Source organism: Ciconia boyciana, chromosome 15 (genome assembly GCF_034638445.1).
Source record: "Ciconia boyciana chromosome 15, ASM3463844v1, whole genome shotgun sequence".
Classification (NCBI taxonomy): domain Eukaryota; kingdom Metazoa; phylum Chordata; class Aves; order Ciconiiformes; family Ciconiidae; genus Ciconia; species Ciconia boyciana.
The window spans coordinates 15626062-15643702 of NC_132948.1; the positions used below are offsets into that span (position 1 = coordinate 15626062).

The following is a 17641-nucleotide window of genomic DNA, read 5'->3' on the forward strand; positions in this document are numbered from 1 at the left end:
TTTTTGGACAAATTGGTCTCAAAATCATCTGACACTGAGGACGAGCCTGCGGATTTCAGCGAGCAATGCAGGTGCTCGGTGACAGCTTGGGTTTGGCTGTGTGTTCAGCAGGAAATGGCAATTTCCGAAGTATATTTTAACATATTTTTTCCCCCTTTTTGCAGTGCTGCTCTTAAAGTGTGCTGTTCTCTAGAGGGAAATCAACTGGTAATAATGCTGGGCTCGCAGCCGGTAGTACGTAGATCAGAGGGATAGAGGGGGACAGGCAACTGTCGTGTTTAAAAAATAAAAATTAAAAGCCATTAATAAATGTGCTTTTAAAATTGTAAAGAGAAGCTTCCTTTTCTCGCTGTTATATTTATGTGAATACCCGGTCTGAACCGGCCTTAATGTTCTCAGTCTAGGACTTTAAAATAGATCAATTCTCTCTCCCTGTTGTTCACTTAATCTTGCAGTGTTTCCATGTTTATTTTATTTTATTTCATGGTCATTGATCATAGCACTTCAAACACCTCTGCAAAGGGCTAGTCATCCTTCTGTCCCCTCCGTTCTGCGAGCACCTTTTCATTTAATGAAAAAAGGAAGAAAAAAAAGCTGTGCAGAGAAAGATTGGGGGTTTTCAGCAGGAACAAAAGGGAGAAAGCAGAATATCTTGGTTTGGTTTGTTTTTTTAATTGATGAAAGTTCTGTAGTATTCTCGTAATACTCAGGTTTTGAACCTGTTCTGTGAAATTCTGCCTCTTTGTGACTGTTCCTTTGTATTTTCTTCCTTCCTGTAAATTTTTGTTTTTCTTTTGCTGCTTTTCTGGTAATTAGAGGAGTGGTTCAATCAAGGTGAGTCTTTGCAATACTTTCTTTTCATCATCACCATAATATGCTTTGTTCAGCTTTTACATGCAAGGCTAAGAGCTGAGGTCAAGGTCTTGTCCGTTCACCTTCTCCTCTGCTCCCCCAGCGCATCCTCCCATTCATTTCAGTAGGCACGGAAATCCCTGAACAGAGTGAGCATTTTTCAGTTTGGTCGTCCCACACTGAGAACAGAAAAGACAAGGTTCTATTCATTCCTGGTGTCCGTGCAGTAAGGGAATTGATTTGCAACTGGCCTGATAACCCCGTGAGAGAGGGAACACCTAAGTGTGCAAGTTGCCTCACCGACCCTGTCATATGGAAGTAGAGCCTTGCTAGCTGGTCTGGGTAGCAGTAGCCAGGAAGACTCAGCAGCTTGGGTGTGTATTCTCGGGGATTCTTGGTATTTTGTCTGCTCGGGCACGCACGCCCAGGCTGCTGCATCTTTATTACTGGCGCTCAGACTAGCTAGATGAAGCTATCCCCAGTAAATGCCTCGGGGGATGCGCCCTTCAGTTTCTCATCCCAGCACAATAAGCAAAATTGCCATTGGAATACACAAGGCTGAGGCGAAAGTTTGCCTCCCTCCCTTCTCGGCTGGGAAGTCGTTGGGCTGTGAGTGCCCTGGAGACTTCCAGTGTGTCACTGGGGCTGGTTCGGGGCTAAAGGCAGGGTCATTTTCAGTTTGTGACACTTGCTTCCCAGCAGTGGGTTCTGGAGGCTTGAGCCAAAGGAGAAATAAATGTTGGGGGGGAACTGACTGCACCACCCAGCAAATGGTGCTGAGCAGTGTTCTGCAAGACACTGCTTTTGGAGGATGACTGGGGAGGATGGGCACGGGGGCAAGACGGAGCTCAGCCCTTGCTTTCTGCTGCAGTCCGGGCCAGCGGGTCTATTAACAAGCACAGTGTTGGCTGTTGGGGGGGTAAGGGGGAGTTGTTATGAAGAATGTCTTTCCCTTCAACTTTTTTTTTAACCACAAAGAAAGCGGTTGGGAATTAATCCTTCAGCAAAAATGGTCTAGCTGAATAGCTGTTTTGATTATCCGGTGAAGCAAAATGACATTTGAGGAAGATCAACAACAACATTAGTGCCTAATAACGCTGGGTCACACTTCAAAGTCCGTACTGAGTTTTTGACAGGTTGAAAATGCCGAAGGTCATGTTTTGGTTGTTTCTTACATAATGAAAAGTAGGGGGGAGAGAGGGAAAGAATTTTAATCCCACTCTTTCAGAGGCTGTAAATTGCATCTTGCACAAGCAAGTCTCTTGTCAGGCAGTTTTCCCAAACCAGAGTGCTGTGCCAATTCCTACAGCCAGGTCTCATAAAACAGACCTGTCAGCAGGCGCGTTCAAAGCTGTCTGTCTCTTGGCAAAGTTTGGAGCTACGCTTCTGATCCAACAGCATCATCTTTTCTCTGGCATACCTCGGGCTGCAAAACTTGGAGAGCAGGGAGACGCATAGAAGGGGAGAAATCGAAGTGTTCAGAACCAGGATCTTAAACTTCTTTTCTGCTGCTAGTGTGGTCATTTCAGCATTACTGGCAGGCTTCGGTGGCAGAGGGGGGTGTGCGGAGCTACAGAAGCTGGCAGCGAAGCTGGTTTTCGCATGATGTTGGTCAGGCCGGGGGATGGCTGAGAGGTTTGTAATTGCTAGGCTCTTGAACTTTTCCTCAGTTTGGTCACCTTTTTAGAAACTCCAATATTTGTGGGTCCTGTGAAAATCAAATGGGAAAAATATCAGCTGGGCTGCAGGTTGAAACCTTTGCCTTCTAGAGCGATTTCTTTTGGAGTCTTCTTGCAGCTTGGTCACCTCCTCTCTACAGGAAAGCCCTGGGAAATGTAGGTGCTTTGGGTATTTCCGAACCTGGCCCTTGCTCAATTTGATTAAGCAAGTAATTTGTAGAGTTGAAATCCCCTTGGTCAGATTCTGAATTGCTTCCATTCGTAAACAGCTGGCAGCTTCTGGTTTGAGCAGACGTGGGTTTGCCTGCGAGGTGGGTTAGTTTCTCGAGGGCTGAGACACAAACTCGCAAAGGCTTCCTAGAAGACGGCCGGTATTTGCAGTCTGGCCCAGAAATTGGGCGTCAGCAAGTGAAGATCACAGAGCGCAGGTGGAGTGCGCTGTCTTGATGAAAGATGGTTTAGTGAATAGGCAGCTGCTTCAGCACTGCTAGCTCAAAAGATGTGGGGGCCAACGCTGCTCGCCAGGACAATCTTCCTTAAAAAGTTGTGCACAAATACGTGCTGCTTACTGAACAGGGCCCTAGAAAGAAGGGAGCTCTTATTGTGCCGTCTCGGTTCTGCGGGGCTAACAGAAGTACCAAACCCCAACCTTTAAATTATAGAGAGAACTTCTGAAATGAGTAGTTGTGTTGAATAAGGTCTGGCTCTCCGAGTAAATGTTCTGCGGTTTAAACTAGCTAATGCCAGAGACATGAAATCTGGGGTCATGTGAAAAAACAGTTTGTCCTACTTGTAGATAAAATGGAGTCACATTTATTGGTCTGCCTTAAGTCTGTAATCTTTCCTAAACACTGACTTCCTTCCTTCAATGCTTTTTTTCCTCCCTCTGCCCTGCTTTTTCCTGTCAGTGCTCTCAGGGTCAACAAGGCTTTGCAGCCAGTAACTGGGTTCAGCTGCCATTATGGAACGTAATGTCCTTCGGTGGTGCACAGCATTTTTTCCTTCTGGTATTTGGTTCCCCAAGCAGTGTGTTTCTGGAGCTTTCATGGAGCGAAACCTTGACGGAGGGCTGCGAAGTGCCGCGAATTCCTGTCCCTTCCTTTAGAGAAGATAGCTTTCACAGGAGTGGCATGGTACCTGGCTGCATGGCCTTTTGGCAGCTTGGATGGGCTTTTTCATACTCTATATAATTAAGCAAATTACTTCAGATGAATAGAATTTCTAGATGCATGTTTTGTTTTGCACAGTAGTTAAAGTTGGCTGGTATTCTGTGTTGGCATTTCAAAACAAAGCGTGTGATATTTCCAAAGAAAGGGAGGGGATGGAATACTATCTTGAGGGTTTTTTTTTCCTCTTGATGTTATTTCTAAATACTCATATTGGCATTTAAAAGCTCTGTTTCTTTTCTACATAGTACTGCTTACATTTATCTTTTGTCAAGAGGAAGGGTAGAGTGGCCCATTGAATTCCCTGTGCAGAAGCTGTGCCAGCTCCCTGCTGTGACAGGGCAGGGACCGGCCTCTCCCATTTCGTGACCTGTTCCCAGTCAAGAGCCAGACTAATCTCCACGTTACATTTTCAAGGGCCATTTTCCTGTTTGCTTTTAAGCATCCTGACTGGTGGAGCTTTCAGCCCTTCCTGTAAACCTCCTCCCTTAGCAGCCTGGTAGAGTCCCTGTTCAGAAGCCAACTCTGGCAGCTTAAACTGTGGTGCTCTGAATTCATCCCATCGCACGTGCTTCCCCTGCTCTTGAGGGAGAGGGACTAAATAACTTGATTTTCCCCCTCAGAATAATTTGGGAAAGCTAAATTGTACACTGCTGTCCTCAGAAGCCATGCAGGTTCCTGCACTTCAGAATCTCTCTCTCCGCTGTCAGTATTTCTCTGATGGCCAGGCTGTCCCACAGCGGCCATGCGGGCTTGCCCAGGGCAGTGGCCTCCTTGGGGGGAGAGGAAGGGATGAAAATTAACCCTTCCCTCCCCAGCTCTTTACATAACCTTGAATTCCCAACCTAACTAAAACTAAAGTCCAGGTTTTGTTCTGCTTTCTATGAAGGATTGTATAAATTAAAGCTGATGTAATGGTTTGAAACGGTCTCTTAGCAAAAGTATGGAATTGTTTCCATTAGTTTCTAATAAATAGTCAAAATGGCACTTATTGATTGAAGGGCAATTCAAGGTTAAATTGTTGGCTGCTGTCTGCACAGTATATTAAATCTAGGCCTTCCTGCCTGATAGTCACAATGAGAATAGAGGCTGCAAAGCAAGCCTGTTACGTGTTGCTCTGCTCCCCAGTTTCTGCTGCAGCTAAGCTTCAGATCAAAATTCTTCTGTGAAAGTAACAAGTAAATACTGGGCTTCTGAGGGAGGGGCGTAGCTTTGCCAAGAAGGGAAACAGCACAATTTTCCAAGATTTTAAGCACTCTTAAGACCCACTGAAATGCTAGTGCTAAGCATGGTTGCGGATCAACTTGAAAGTAGCACGGATTTTTGTCCCTAAGTTGCTCATGCTAAGACCACAGCTATGCAGCCGGGTTGCAAGTCAGATATGTACAAATACGGGTAATAGTCTGTGATTTATATTCTGAGTCTATATCTTCTCTCATCTTGTAGATGCACGTGACGGTCGCTTACCTGTCAGTATGCTGACAGTCTTTTCCATCTGTTGTTTTATTTTTTTGCACAGGAAAGAAGAATGGAGATTTGGACAGGAATTTTGATACACTTGATTTGCCTAAGCGGTCTGAAGCAGCAAAAGGTAATGCTAATGTGTTTGCTTTTGGAACTAACAAGTAGCCTGGGAGCTGGAGGCTCTTAAAGGAACTTGAGACGTGAGCATGTAATAGAAAATAAAAGAAATAATAGATGTGTTGGTGCTTGTTGATACCTAGTATTCACTACTGGATATAACCAGCTTTTTATATAAAGCTGCTAAATGGGTGGAATCTTGTAGAAGCCCATCTGATTTGGTGTTAGGTGACTGTGGCTCCGCAGAGGGGTGAGTGCATGCTCCCTTCCTTTACAACTCCATTTGCAAATTGCCTGCGCTAGACGTGAACGTAAGGAGTTATGAAATGCATTAGGTGAGTGTACTTATCATTAACCTTTTCCCTTTCCTGGCATCTCTGTATTTCTTTAGCGTTCCGACGAATTGGAGAGTGAGGGCAGGGGATGAGTTCAATTTTTTTGTCGTTACTGATAGCCAGTATTCTCCTGAATCCAGTATTCCTCCCTGGCTGTAGTGAGTAGTACTTGTAGTTTTCCAAAATCGGGAGGTTCACAGAAAAATTCTTCCGCATTGCGCTTTTGTATTTCAGCTCTGGCAGAGGTGAAGTCTTTCACAAACAATCTGCGTTCCCTTCCTGCATGCATGGCGCTCTTTTAATTGTGTTCCCTTCCTGCATGCATAGTGCTCTTTTTAGTTGGAGATTAGGAGAGGATTTGGGATCTCGTCAGAATTCGTACAGCATTGGACGGTGTTTTGCGACTTGCACAGGATTTCATTTGAAGTGTGTGCAATGTCATTGCAAAGATTCAGCCATTGTCATGGCAACTGCTGCGGTGCCCCCCTGTCAACCTAGCCTTGCAGGAAAAGCTCTCCCGTAGCACCCTCACCTTCATGGTCTGTGAATACCCAGAACTACCTGAGTATTCTTCAGAAGGAAAATCTTAAACTCTTCCTGCATCGCTTGCACAATTTCAGAGAGTATAAAGAGACAGCGTGACTCAATGGAGAGATCCTTGGACCTGAGATACCTGAATTATGCTACTTTGGTGACCTTGATCGAGTCAACTAATTTGTGCTTCAGTTTCCTTACTGGAAACTGAGGGCAGCAACAGGCCGAACCTAACATCCTTAGAGGTGTACTGATAGTCAGGAATGGCATAGTAATGACACAGGTGAAGTGCCGCACTCTCGCTTTCATGGGCAGTGAAGCTCTGGTTGACGATATGCAAACTAATCCTAATACATAGATGGATCTAATCTATTTAGACACCCTTTACAATGGGTACAGTTTCTAGGCTAATGTCTAAACACTAATTTTCATTTGGTGCATTATTGGCCAAGATACTAATGCACCTCTGGGAAGGTGCAATGCCATCCTCTTTGGAGAGCTGCTGGAAACCTCTCCTAACCAACCTTCACTGTAATGCCACCAGTTCAGGGCTGGGCGTTGGTTACATTGCAGAGAAAGGAGACTTCTTAAGGATGCAGAAAAAGAAGGGAATGCAAAATATAGCAAGGGCTTCAGCGCTTTCATTCCTTTCCAAATGTGATTGGAATGTAGTTGCCACTAAAAGGAAAAGATGGAAATCAAGGATTTCTGCAAAGAAATGGATCTTGCCTAATTTTCTTTAAAATAAGATAAAAATCTTTCATGTGGCTCTGCTAATGGTAGAAGTGTGGTGGCGTATCTGATGGGAGACATATCTGTCTCTCTGAGCTTACACAGCTCGTTATCATATTCAGTTGCTAGAAATCACACACTCTTCAAGAGATTTTGTTTGATAATTTTGAGATACTCCCACTTAAGGAGAATAGACTTTAGTCTCATGTGGTGGGTTGACCCTGGCTGGAGGCCCGGTGCCCACCAACGCCGCTCTATGGCTCCCCTCCTCAGCTGGGCAGGGGAGAGAAATTATAACGAAAGGCTCGTGGGTCGAGATAAGGGCAGGGAGAGATCACTCACCAATTACCGTCACGGGCAAAACAGACTCGACTTGGGGAAATTTAATGTATTACCAATCAAATCAGAGTAGGATAGTGAGAAAGAAACCCAAATCTTAAGACACCTTCGCCCCTTCACTCCCAGTTTTCTCCACCTCCTCCCCCCCCAGCGGCACGGGGACGGGGAACGGGGGTTGTGGTCACTTCATCACACGTTGTCTCTGCCGCTCGTTCCTCCTCAGAGGGAGGACTCCCCACACTCTTCCCCTGCTCCAGCCTGGGGTCCCTCCCACGGGAGACCGTCCTCCACAAACTTCTCCAACGTGAGTCCTTCCCATGGGCTGCAGTTCTTCACGAACTGCTCCAGTGTGGGCCCTTTCCACGGGGTGCAGTCCTTCAGGAGCAGACTGCTCCAGCGTGGGTCCCCCGTGGGGTCACAAGTCCTGCCAGCAAACCTGCTCCAGCATGGGCTCCTCTCCTCACAGGTCCACGGGTCCTGCCAGGACCCTGCTCCAGTGCGGGCTCTCTGTGGGGTCCCAGCCTCCTTCGGGCATCCACCTGGTCTGGCATGGGGTGCTCCACGGGCTGCAGGTGGATATCTGCTCCACCGTGGACCTCCATGGGCTGCAGGGGAATCTCTGCTCCAGCACCTGGAGGACCTCCTCCCCATCCTTCATTGACCTTGGTGTCTGCAGAGTTGTCTCTCCAGCATTCCCCTGCCTCACCCAGTAGGCTGGGAGTGGGCAAGATTTTTTTGACCCACAAGGGTTTTTTTCCATCTTATTTTCACCACCCCACCCCCCCCCCCACCCCCCACCCCCCCGCTGAGAAGGGGAGTGATAGAGCAGCTTGGTGGGCACCTGGTGTCCAGCCAGGGTCAACCCACCACATCTGACTACATATCTCGTACTAGATTAGGTCAAGAGATTAATCCCACAGCATTTGGAAAGAAGCCCTTTGACATGGAAAAAGGCATGGGAAACTATTCATTTGTGTGCCAAGAGTAAAAAATAAATTGTGATACATTTCTGTTCACTTTTTTACTAGTCGTTTCCTGCTAAGCATCTAGTTTACGTGGGAGTTCCTGGATAGGAACAAGATCGCTAGGACTTTGAATTGTTCGGTAAGATAAGACAAATAAAATTGCAGTTTTAAACCCCGTAAAAGCTCTGGTCAGATCTGTGCCATAGAGTGTAATTGGCTCTGATGAGATCAGCTCTCAGCTGAAGCAGAACCTCGTTACTAAGATTGAAAAAATCATGCAAGTTTTAATGATCAAAAGCACTCAGTTTGAGTGACACAATGAAGTGCTATTTCAAAAATCAACAATTATAGATTAATCTCTTTCATGTATTATTAAAGCCATATTAAAGTGAGTTTTCAGCTGGAATCTTTGTGGGCAAATGAAACTGCAGTAATAAGATTTGTTCATGCAATGCAGCGAATGAACGTTGTGGTAGCTAACAAATATTGGGATGCGGCGTTGTTAAGTTTTCTCTAATCTTATTGTCAACATCCATGGTGCTTATCTGGTGGGTCTGCAGATGAGGTTTCAAGAACTTGACATCCTGATTTCCCTATAAAATATTCTTAGGTATGATCATGGAGCTTAATTGATGGTGTGCTTATGATCGCTTGAAGAACCACGAACTAGAAGCAGTGAACTAGTTCAGACCTATTTTCTGTCATTCTGGAAACTTCATTTGGTCTCCAAATTACTTTAATTGCAGGAATCTGCCTATCCTGTAGCTGAACATCATAAACGCAGAAACTTCCATAGTTTCTAGTTGGGGGGTGGACGGGGTTGGTGTCTGCGTGGGAGGCAGAGGTTTGCTCAGTCTTTGTTCAAGACAGCTTAGGAACACGTTCGTATCCTGAACAGTCCAGAGGGTCTTGTGAGTTATTACCTAGTTTAAATGCTAGTAATTTTTTTTTTCCTGGAATTTGTTTGCTCTGGAGAGGAATGAATGAATGCAATTCTTTTTTTTTTTCCAAAATGATGAACTGGAATCTCCTTTTCTTCCAATTTCTCCTGGTTTTTTAATGGAAATCAGATTTTGCTGCAGCACAGCATCTGAGCAGCCCTGAAACCATTTCTAAGCCTTTAATAATTTTATGTGCTAGGCATTCTGGCAGGGGAAAGCTTCCAGTTCAGGGCTGTTATCTGTGGTAAACTGGATAATGTCAGACGGGAGAACTTGCAGTGCTTTCAGAAGCTGTCTCATCTGATACTAAAAAATAAATATATATGCTCTGGCAGTGTCCAGAGAACTGCTGTCCTCATGAGGAAAGACTGTGGAAGAGAAGCTTCTTGTTTCCTGCTTGTTGAAAGGAGAATATTTTTTTCTGACAATGGGAGAGAGAGAGAGGATAAATTTTTGGGGTAGTGATAAGAGCTTGCATAGAGCCATATGAGACGGGGACAGCACTGACAAATTATGAATGCTGTCCTCGGGACCTTGCTAAATTTAGTCCTTTCAAAAATTCCTGCTTCTGGAGGCGGGGGGGGGAAGTCTTGCTGAAATCCCTTCCCCAGCTTAAAGTAGGTCACTGATAGTGGGGTTGGCCGTCTGCTCTGCAGCGTCTTCTCTTCCGCACTACCACAGTGCGAATGCTGATTTCTCCTGTGTGCACATTAAATACGTAGCATAGTACAACTCCTTTGCTTCGTTCGCAGAGTCCCTATTTCTGAGCAGGAATAGTGACAGGAGGCTCGTGCGCTGGGGGGAAGATCAGGATTAATCATATCTGCGCAGAGGAAAGCAGCGTCTCAGATGGCAGACTGTGCGATAAGGTTTTCTGAAAAGATCAGCATTGATACGTGTCAGCCCTCTGAAGATGTTCTAAAGGTTGTAACATCTAATCCTCCTGATGTGAAGGTGTTGGATTGTCTGCCTCTGTTCATCAGTGCTGGAACATGGGAGGAGAAGGTCCAGAAGAGCAAAACAGCTTTTTGTACGGAATCAGCAGGTTATTCCTAATTAAATCCAGACCTCTGTGCTATTTGGTTTAAGCAGATCTCGTGGCTTCTTGTTTATGCGCACATACACCCGATGGCATAAAAGTAGATGCTCTAAGGTGCTTTGGGTGTTGCAGTTCAGCCATGGTTTCAGTTTCTCTCATTAGGGAGTTGAAAGTTTTCAGCCCTAAGGAGACATGTGCAGGTACACTTCAGCCTGGTGGATGAGCTAACTCATTCTCTCCTTTAAATCAGTTGTTGAAGTGGTTATTACTTTATCTTTTCCATTTTGATTATTTAAGCTTACCTCCATTTTAATGGGAACCTAAGTTTAGGAGAGGGTCAAGCAGAAATACTGAACTAGTGCTAAAGCTGCTTATAGTTGAACAAGTCTGTCTTGTTGCAGCAGGGACCTCGCAGAAAAACTGAATTTATTTGAAAGCTCAGCTTTGTGTGTACACTTACCCTGGTCAGCAGCCTATGTAGGCAGGGAATGAGATTTTGGGTGAACTTGTCAGCAGGTGAATGTCTTCTTTCTCCATTATCTGAAATCCTCAGTCGCTTTCCGTGTAGCCTGATGCTGATGATAGATTTTTCTATTCCAGAAGGTGAGTGTTTAAATTCACTTATAAATCTTTGTGTTACTGCTCCAGGAAATTAGACTTCCTGGCACTGTCAGGGTAATGACTTTAACTTAGTAGATTACAAAAATGCTGGCAATTTGTCTTCAGCTGAAGGCAACGTAGTGGGGGGAGAGAGGGACTTTACTGATGCTTTACTCTGACTTTAGGTTTGTAATTAAGATTAGCTGCTGTTCTCATTTCACTGCTGTTTTAATTTGCTTTCTTTAAATCTTTACAAGTTGACTCAAGCACTCACCTGCCCTTTCCAGCTCCCTTCAATCATTAATTTTGATTGTCGTATTGTGAATAAGTGAGTAGAACTGATTGATTAATGGTACCATCCACACCCCTCCTGTGCCTGCTAGTGGAAATGGAGGGACTGGGAAGACCTCCTCTGTGAGAGCAAGTAACATGTTCTTGTATTAACATCTCTTAAGTATTTCATGCACGTTGTTGGGAATTCCTATCAGAATTATTAAGTATCTCTTAGTTCTGTTGCTTTACTAAGTAGAGTGTTCATTTTGGTCCCATGTGTTTTTCATAATTTACAAAGCAGTGAAAGATTTCTCATCTGTCTTCCAATGCTTTGAGTCAGAGAAAATTTATTACCTTGAATAGGGAAATACCCATATGGAGCCTGCCCTTGCCAAACTCTCTCCAGCCCAGTGCCTGTAAATTTGCATTCTTTTTCCCAACATCTGTGAGGAATTTGGAGCAGGCACCTGTGAATTTTTCCTTTCTTGGGTACACACTCTTTCCATAGCTGCCTGCTGATTGTTCTGGAATACTCTGCTTTTATGGTCATAATCTTCTTCAGTTCTTATGTTGAGCCGCTTGTTTGTTCAAAGCTGGGTTGAAACACGGCAGTGGGTTGCCTCCTGGCCTGCTGAGCTGTGCTCTACAGGTGGAAACTCTTATTTGTGATCTTTATGGATCTGTTAAATTTGATTACGTAGAACATAAATTGTAAGTTTAGGGCTGAAACTGAAGGGGTTGAAAAATCGTGTGGGGAGATGCAGCTAGAATGTGAATGGGATGTCCAGCGGTACTATCATGTCTTCTGTCTTGTTTCTGCCCTAACATATCTTCTTCCAATGGGAAAGAATGAGTCTGGAATAGCTTCTTGTTGTTCTTAACACGACAACTCAAGCAATTTGAACTAATACCAAGTGTATTATAGAGCAATGATTATTTTCGTTTCAAGTAGACTGGCCTAAGCCTTGAAGAGTTGTAGCCGATATTGACACACTGTGGCACCTTCTGCATTTTAATGATGTGTGCATTTCTTACATGAGTCAGATACCGAGAGGGTTTAATGGTTGCTCACTTAGCGTGGATTTTAAAGGGAGTGCAAAATTCTGTCACCAATAGTTAACTTGATAAAGCTTCCTTAAAACAGAAAATCGTTCCAGTAGGAGTGGTGTTCTTTTTACAGGTGTTTTTTTTTTTTTTTACAGAGTTTACAGACAACGCAAGTTCTCTGTAAACTCTAGATGAGGTGAGCAGTGATGGGTGGTGACGACTCATCTGCAGAGATGAGAAGGTGTTTTTCCTTGACTTCTGTCTCAGTCCTAGTCCAGTACATACTCCAGGGTGCCTAAAAGGAAACTTGCTATAGGATTGTACATGATTAGAAATGTTTTGCAGTTCTTGCTTGAGAAGTTTTATGTAGGCCAACAAGACAGGAGAAGGAACGAGTAGAAGGGTCTCCCTCGCTTTTCAGGGACAGCTGACTTTGAAACCTGTTGAATAAACACCGCTTCATTGTCATGATGTTCCCTGTCACTAGCTATTCTCAGTTCTTCCTGCCTGTTGCCAGAATCAGTCGGTTCTTTACGGTAGATTTGTGTCACACCCATGCAGAGCTGCTGGGCTTCGTTGCTAAAGCAGTCCTAGTAGCTAGTGATTCACAGTCTTGTCTTGTGATGAGCCTCACCTTGCTGCACAGATGTTGCATAACACGATTCTTAAGGATTGTTCCTTCCTTGTTGCTTTTGTGCAGGTAGTAAGCCTTGAACAGCTTGGCCTTTGAAGGATGTTGTCCATAGAACGACCTCTGTTTCCTTCTACGTAACTCAGTTGCATAAGGTTTAAGAAAACAAAACAACCCCCTCCTGTTTTTAACAGGGGTTGAACCAGCTGAGCAGTTAAAGCAGCAGATTTTCCCCAGGTAGCATTTTTTTACCCAGAGGTGTACCCATGGTGAGAGATTGTCATGCATGCATTAAACAGCGGCAACTAGACAAAATCTTTTGAGCTTTTCTCTTGGTGCATGCTGCTGCAACAGGACTTTGGCAGACATGTAAAGGGCACAGTGGTGCTTTTGTATTGCATCATATTGCTAGAATCTGAATTTAATAAAACAAAGTGCTCTGTTGTGTAGGAGTCAGCAAACCTTTGTAGAGGGAGGTAAGTTATATCACTGAGCATCACTGAGTGTCCAAGGTTCTCTTATGGTCTGCTTGTTTTTTATGTTACTGTTCACTTGATGGGACAAGAGGAAACAGCCTCAAGTTGCGCCAGGGGAGGTTTAGATTGGATATTAGGAAAAATTTCTTCACCGAAAGGGTCATCAAGCATTGGACCAGGCTGCCCAGGGAGGTGGTGGAGTCACCATCCCTGGGGGTATCTAAAAGCCGTGTAGGTGTGGTGCTTAGGGACATGGTGTAGTGGTGGACTTGGCAGTGCTGGGTTAACGGCTGGACTTGATGATCTTAAAGGTCTTTTCCAACCTAAATGATTCTATGATTTGTAGACCAAATGTGGTTTTCTTCAAGTGCTGTATCCTTTTAGCCCTCTCTTGACATACCGGTGACTTAGTGATGCTTGTAGTTCAGTAGTTAGCTAGTTATGGCAGTGTTTGTCAACCACTAGATAATTTTATTTTTTTTTTAATCCACTGACATATGCATGCATTGTCTTAGGAGCAGCATTGCCTTGAGGTGGAAGATGCATGTCTGCCTTATCTGTAGTTTTACTGTCATCATTGGTGGGTGTGATCACTTGCATTCATGTAGGCATTTAATATTGTATATTCATAGTAGTTATTTTTGCAGGAGTATTCAAATATCGACAAGGACTCGTCAACCTTGCTTTTCTCAAGTGTGTATGACCTTTCTGAATTCTTCTGCTAATTCTTTTCTCTTGTTAATACGATTCTATCCTACAACATTCTCACTTTGGAGACTGTGAGGAAACAAGTATTTTTCTGGGACAAATACTAATGATATGACTGAAACCCTGCACAGTAACTGTGTACAGTAATGCTGCTGAGACTCTCACAGCTCTGCTGGGGGGGGTAATTATTCCACCAAATCATGGGAGAGGAATTTGAGACCGTTACAGGACCGGCTCTTACTCCGGTGTTATCTGCCTGCTCAGGCATGTGAAGAACAGTTTGGCTTTACTTCCTGGTAGTCGCTACCATGTTTGTCAAGTCCTTGCTCTCTCGCTTCTGAGAATGCCTCGACATTGCAGCTCTGAGCCGTGCTGTCCGGTCCCTTGTTTTGGCCGTGGGGATGCCTGGACAAGAACTGTATTTACAGATGAGACAGGCTAGAATCCTTGTAGGGGTGAAATGGCATCTGTGGAACAGAAAGGCTCTTGCAGCTGTAGTAAGGGGAAGCACAGTGTTTGTGTGACTAGACTATCCTATAAATTGCCCAGTTAAGGGAGATTTATTTTTGTGTCAGAAGATTTGAGTTGAGAACTTGAGGAGTTCTGCTACCTGGAGGTGATATACAACCCATGTGAATATATCCAAGAAGTTTCAACTGTGATAGTTCTACGCCTCTAACACCTCCTCACCCCCCCAATATGGACACTTCATCGTGTGAATGTCTTTTTCAGTTTTAGCTTTAGTATGTAGCTTTGAAGTTTAAGCTGAGGGAGCAGCGGAAAACAACTGCTGGGACGGGAAGGCAGGAGGAGCGATTGTAGTGATACGAGAATTTCATTCAGCTCTATATTTGTACAGGGTTGAGAATGTGAAGCTCTTCATGAAGTCAAAGGGTTGTTGTTCTTGTCCATAACTTCTTGGCTCTGCTATAATTTCTTGGGCTGTAGAGCTCCTTTTCGCTTTGTTTTCTGCCTCTGTCTTAACAGCTAGAGGTCACATGCAAGATGAGTTAGGAAGACAGTGTTCTTTCCGAATTGTTTCAAACTCTTCCTTCTGAATGAGAAAAATCTGACTCACCTCGAAGGTACTTTAGTTATCCTGAAAATAGTGAATGAACATCCACAATTATTCCTCCTCTCTATCCATCTCTTGCGTTCTTGAATGTTCAGTCTTCCTCAGTACATGGGGAGGCAAAGCTGGCGGTTGGAGACAAGGTTCTCCCTCTCCCCCTTTAGGTCCTTTCACCTGTGGCTCTCATGGGACTATAAAGTACTACTGCAGTACTCAGCTTCCAACTGCTCCTTGTCTGAGGCTGACGCCCAAGGATATAGATCTATTATAACAACTAGCAGTATCTTCAAAAGACAAGAATTCCAGGTGGTAAATTCCCTTTCCAGCTTGATGTGAATTAGTGGCCAAGTTATAAATGCACAGAAAATGAGACTTATGCATGTGGTTATAACATCTTAAACTAGAACAACCTATATATACTTGTATAATAAAGTAGCCTATGAAAAACTAAACAGCAGGAACTCCACTCAAGCACATGGTAATTACAGCAGCTACTAAGGAGATGGAGTGATCTGGAGCTTCAGCAAAAGGCAGAGCTGGAAGTAAGGAGGTCTCATTTTCACATTCCAGCATTGCTACTGGCTTGCTGAGCGGCCTTAGGCAAGTTAATTGCGTTCAGATGCTGGGGCTCTAGTGAACTCAGGAAGCGTCTGCTGCTTCCACTGCCTTCACTAGAATAATCACGGGTATCTTCATTGCTGCTGTGATAACCAGTGCAGACGGAGTGTACTTGATATGTTTGTAAAAACAGCAAAATTCTGCCAAAGTATTGTGTATCACAACTATTGCTAGCACCACAGTGATAGAAAAATTAAATAAAAACATAATTTCTGTTAAAGGTGGATAGTAGTGGCTTGCCCCAGTGGGATATTGTGCAAATGGGCTGAGGAGTTCATGTTGCAGAGGGTATTTTGAAAATATGTAATACTATGAATTGCTTTGTATTCTTGCTGTGCACATTACACTTCCTGTGTATTTTTATGGAGAAGTTCAACTGTATTGTTTATGCTGCTCTGTATAGATAGGTATATACAGAAACCAATGCACAACTCGAGCCCTTGGCAAGTTTTACAGCCAAGCTGCAGCATTTACTTTAGTTACAGCAGTGTGTGCTCTCTGGCAATGCAGGATCTTCACCCTTCGACCACTGATTGGATTTTCATGTCCTGTATACTTGGCTACCGCTTCTGATGATAAAATAGTTAATGTTGGAAAGTGATAGTTGTCAGTCATATTTTTTTCTTTTCACAGCCTTCCCTGCACTGTTTGCCCAGCTAGGAACGGTTAATACTCCTCTTTCCCCACCCTTTGGTTTGTGTGTGTGTTTTTGCATGTCTCATTTAGCATTTCTATTCTACAAGCAATTCTAATTGTTACTCTAAAATAGAATGCCTGTTATTACAGAGCATAGCTCATTATACAGAGGCTGCTCAAGGACTGTTTATAAAATGAGAATGTGCCAGGAAAGTCTGCCAGGAATGAAAGCAGGAGTTGGTGGGGAGGTGCTTATCCCACATAACTGTGACTGCTTCAGGCTTGGGACTTAGTCCCTGCAGTGAAAAGCTCACTCCATCTGTCCGTCCGTCCATCCATCCATCCCTGGTGCATTATGTCAGATTTCTGCCATGCCACTTAGTTTCGGTTAAGAAACAACAACAATGAAAGCTCAGAGACTCCCCCCCTTTTAGCATAAGCGTAAAAGAGGAGTTGATACTTTGAAGAGGGGTGCGAATCAGAAGGCTGTCCTGATTGCCTGGCCGGTATTATCGTGAAGCGCAAGGAAGGGAACTCAGCTCCTGTCGGAGTTTAGAGATGAAATTTCATGTCAAAATCAATTACAAAAGCCTTGTTGCACAAAGTTACAGTTGTCTCTAGTGTCCATCAAAAGTACCGCAGCAAAGTTCTGCTGACAAAGCTACTTGACAAGTTAAGAGAACAGCAGAAAGTTTCAGAACAGCGGAGGCAGAAAAATGGCGTAATGTTGATTTAAATCCCTTGCCAGGTTTCCAGAAATAGTGTGTGCATAAGTTAAGGAAGTAGTTATACCTGCGGGTGAGTGTTAGAAGGCTGTGCCTTTCGGAGCAACAGGAGCGTGGGTAGCCTTCTCAGAGGCCTGCGTGACTCAGGTGCTTTCAGAACTCAACACTAGACAGACATCTCTCGAATCTTACTTAGAGCGTCTGCCTGGGATACTCTTGTTGGCCCGTCTGGTATTCTTTTGCCCACAAAAATGCAGACTAATGCCCCATAATTAAGCATTGGAACACGTTCCCCAGAGATGTTTTGAAGCGTTCTCTGTCATTGAAGGGTTTCAAGACCTGACCGGACAAAGCCATGAGTAACTTGGTCTGAATTCAGCATTGAGCCTGCTGTGAGCAGGAGGCTGGCCCAAGCGACCTCCCACATTCTCTTGCAACCTGGTCGTTCTGTGTGACTCCCTTCTTAACTGATTACAAAGTCAGCCAAAAAAAGTCTGTCTGCAAAAAAACAGCACTTTTTTTTTAGGGACAAGATTTTTCCAAAACAACTTAATCCATGACTCAGGACTAGCTAGGTGACTCAGATAGGAAGAAGAATGAGAGCGCCCATTTGCCCATGGTACCTGGGAAAGGAGAATACATGCAAAATGCATCTTAATTGTTGGATCTCATGTTGGTTGATTTTTTTTATT

At 44.2% G+C, this 17641-nt stretch overlaps 1 protein-coding gene across 16 annotated transcripts in view; it reads left to right on the forward strand.

The window, feature by feature from the left end:
• Positions 1–17641, forward strand: part of ARVCF (ARVCF delta catenin family member) — a 298725-nt gene that overhangs the window by 244913 nt on the left and 36171 nt on the right. For 15 of the 16 annotated variants that reach the window (XM_072879699.1, XM_072879700.1, XM_072879701.1 and 12 more), the window contains one exon: positions 5217–5288. The exons of the other annotated variant lie outside the window; for it this stretch is intronic. In XM_072879699.1, coding sequence (XP_072735800.1) covers positions 5217–5288 — 72 coding nt within the window. The remainder of the gene's footprint in view (positions 1–5216; positions 5289–17641) is intronic. 16 annotated transcript variants of the gene reach the window in all.